General features: G+C 36.3%; 1 protein-coding gene across 1 annotated transcript in view; it reads right to left on the bottom strand.

The window, feature by feature from the left end:
* Positions 1 to 810, bottom strand: part of LOC108685427 (probable G-protein coupled receptor Mth-like 1) — a 158,646-nt gene extending 157,836 nt beyond the window's left edge. The window contains exon 1 of the mRNA XM_018190205.1: positions 272 to 810. Within this exon, the coding sequence (XP_018045694.1) occupies positions 272 to 810 (539 nt within the window). The remainder of the gene's footprint in view (positions 1 to 271) is intronic.
* Between the last annotated feature and the right edge of the window lie 3,023 nt (positions 811 to 3,833).

The raw sequence follows: 3,833 nt of genomic DNA, 5'->3' as shown, positions 1-3,833 counted from the left end.
ATATATATATATATGCTGTATTTTTTATGCTATCTCATTCCAATCTACTAAAGTTGCTAAAAGCGATGGGTCAACTAAAAATTCGTCATTAGAAGATTAGATTTCATTAAGGGTCTCTAGTAGAAACGAGTACAAAAGAGAGAGCACATGCTTGCGGATATTTCTACCTGACCTAACCTAAATCATTATATTATTTGAATCGACCGACTGGACCAACCCGACCGGTCACCAGCAATGTAACGCATTGAGAAAGTTATGGCGAGGATCTTACCCGCCTTCGTGGAAACTGGCGTTCTCGCCGCAGCAACGTCGCACTCGCGGCCTCATGGTCGCGGCGGCGTGATTGCCTGCCGATTTTTTCGGCATGCACACGAGCAGGGCGTTCGTATCGGAGCAATAGTGACTGGGAGGAATGTAGGGACCTTGACTGGCTTGACTGTACTCGAGCACCACTTTGCCGTTTATGAACATGACGAACGGATTCGTATGTCGATTCGGTACGTGAACTAATTCCGAGCGGTTGTCGCATTTCGGCCGTTGGCCATCGATAACGTACCAATCGGCGGGAGGTTCATCAAGGATAACTTGATCCTCAACTGAGAAAATGAAAGTTTTCCATCTATTCTTCGTTGGCACGCAGCGCGGCAACGCGTTGCTGTTCGCGTCGTCATTAATTAGTTCTTCGCCGTATCGACAACACTTGAAGATCCTTAACTGCGATTTCGCCAGGTCATCCGGCTCTGAAACGACAACCGTTGCGATTGTCACGATGAGCGCGAACGATGATACGCAACGCACGAACGCTCTCATGATTCCAAGAAATCTGTAACTACGGTTCTCGTTAATCGAATTCTTTTTCAAAATAAACGTTGTCACAAAAGATCACGCAACTTTCAAAACTTCCACAAAGTCTTCCGAATGTCAATTTCTTGAGAAACGCACTTGAATCAATCAAATTGATTCATTTCGCGACGCGAACCGAAGCGATCGAGAAACGGAAAATCGAAATACGAATGTAATGAAGTATGCGCCAAATGGGAAAGAGAGACTAAGTAAATGAGAATCGTCTGTCCCGTTTGTTAGGCGCTCGAACGCTCATCGAACAGAACTCTCCCGTCTGAAGGCTTCGGCATTACTAACGTCGAGCACGGACCACGCGTCGCGACATGCGGCTCGACTCCGGGCGGCAAGCCGGCAGCGTGACTCTGGTATGCGCGCGCAGCTGCACGCCACGCTCCCGCCCTTACTCGACCTTATTCAACCATCGCGCCGCGCGCGCGCGTATACTTCCTCCTTTTCTTCACGGCGACCTTCACTCACGTTGCCGGTTGCATCGATGAAAAGGGCGAGAATTCGCGACCACGTGCCTCGGTGCCTGCGCCCCGCTCCGGTTCCGCTACAGCCGGAAGTACAATGGTAACACGCGTGACGCTATTACTTTTGCTTTGCGCCGGCGAGTTGTATTATTACCGAACGTTGCACGCAAATCAGGATGAGAGAGGACGGGGAGAGATTTGACTACTCGTTCAACCTTCTCCACTGACTTTTATACTCGTATTCATAGTCAGGCTTTATAGTTAAGGCTTCCTTAAATTTATCTTTAGATACTCTACTTATTTCATTGGCTGCTGAGCATCTGAAGATAAATTTAAGGAAGCCTTAAGTACAAGGTCTGAATACAGGCGATAGCGTTTTCTCTTGGGATACTGAGTGTAATTTCGCACTACCGTTGCGTGTAAGTGCTGCATCAGTGCTGCATTACAAAAGTGTACATACACCATGGTGTACATACACTACTTCATGCTATTGTATTTAATTCTGCTGCCGGTTGATTTTCATTTTCAAATTTTTAATGTTACACTGGCTCTACACCGTCTCTTTGAGATCGTGTAACAAAAACCCACTTTGCGTATAAAATTTGCACTATAGCCAAGGAAACATGCTATCTGAGTGTTGATGGGCGATACTGCACCCAAGAGAAAACGCTTAAGTGCAATCCAACTTAACGATTCAAATGCTTCGTTGACTAATCAGAAGAAAGAATTTTATGAATTGAACAGTCAAAGAAAGTGCTTCGAAGAATTTGCAGCGTTAATTATAAGTGGATCGCAGCCTTTATCGAAATTCTTTTAGCGAGAGAGATGAAACAAATTTTTTATTGAATATTTATCGATTTTAATGGAAAAAAAAGCCCGACTGATATGCAAATATAATGCCCGTTTCTATCAATGAAAAGTTTTAAGCTTCGCTTAAAATCAAAATAATTTTAAAATCTAATAATTTTCTAATTCTTAGAATTAAAAAAAGATAAAATGTAATTGAATCAAAATTAAAATTAAATTACATTGATAGAAATGAATAGTTAAGCTTTATTCTATCATTTTTATTTTAAGCGAAAATTAAAACCTTCTCTCTCTCTCTCTCTCTCTCTCTCTCTCTCTCTCTTTCAAGCCTTAAAAGAAAGAGAAAGGGAGAAAGAAAGAGATAGTTTTAAATTTTGCTTAAAATCAAAATAACATTGGTGCAATTGAGTTTTAATATTACAGGAAAGTAATATTACAGTTAATATTACAGGAAAGTCGCTGATATTGATATAATGATATACTATAAGTCTCTAAAAAGACCTTCCTTTATTTCTTGAAAACTAACTATTGCACTTTATTAATATTGATGAAAAAACAAGATTTGTTTAGAATATATTAAAGTAAAAATTCACATATTTGTAGCTTGTTTGTATAAAAAAATCAGCTATGATTGAATTTTACAAATGCGAATATAATACTCTTACGACATTTTTTTGCAAATTGCGTAGTTTAAATAATAATGTGTATATTATATTAGTGATAATTTTACATTATTTTACATGTTTGTAATTTCCTAAATCAATTTTTAATATTTCTTTCTTTCTTATTTTTTTACAGTATAGTTTTAAATATAAAATTAACGTAACGTAAATATACCTATTGATAAGACAGACCTAGTGTTAGATAATATCTCTATACATTTTGTATATCTAATCTGTATTTAAGGTATATTCAAATTCGAATATTTATATCTAGATAAAAAAACACAATATCTGAACTAATGTTTAGATGCATTTTTCAGATACATTTCCTCAGCATAGTCATAATTTCATTTTATGTGATTGTCGATTAATTCCATTCTGCAGAAAAAAAAGCAGTTTTGCTGTTGCAAAATTTTATAACATGATTAGCCATTTCCTTAGTTCCTCACAGAATCTGCAAATCAAATGCAAATCACATTAAAAAAATTTACAATTACACGGCTGCTTTTTCTACTAAACACAACCAATGATCTTAGATTGTGGAATTTTTAATGCATGTATAGTTAACCTGGAAACACAATGCTTGAAGCATTTTTAATCTGTAAAACTATGATGAATAATGTCATCTTATAATTTTTATCCTAAATCATTTTATGATAATTATAAGTTTTTTCAATGATCTATATAAGTATAATAAAAATGAATAAATGAATGATTCATTTAATAACTAATACATTTTTTTACACATTATCATTATTACAATAAAATTAATTTAAGAGTAACTGAAATGTATCTAAAGATATAATATTTTCAAGTATCTGATTTCTGTATCTGTACTGTACGTCTTAATAGATGTATTTGTATCAGTATTTAGATAAATTTTTGTACATGTAACTGTATCTGTGTTTAGATAAATTTTAAAAATATCTTACCCATCATTGGACAGACCATAAGCTAATTTAATTTTTACGGTGTCAAATAGTTTAATCGGAGTCAAAGGCACACAATCATGTATTTAAGAAAATCCTTAAAAAGAATCCTGTTGTGT

The sequence above is a fragment of the Atta colombica genome, unplaced genomic scaffold (genome assembly GCF_001594045.1).
Source record: "Atta colombica isolate Treedump-2 unplaced genomic scaffold, Acol1.0 scaffold153, whole genome shotgun sequence".
NCBI classification, from domain to species: domain Eukaryota; kingdom Metazoa; phylum Arthropoda; class Insecta; order Hymenoptera; family Formicidae; genus Atta; species Atta colombica.
This window is presented reverse-complemented; position numbering and strand designations above follow the sequence as displayed.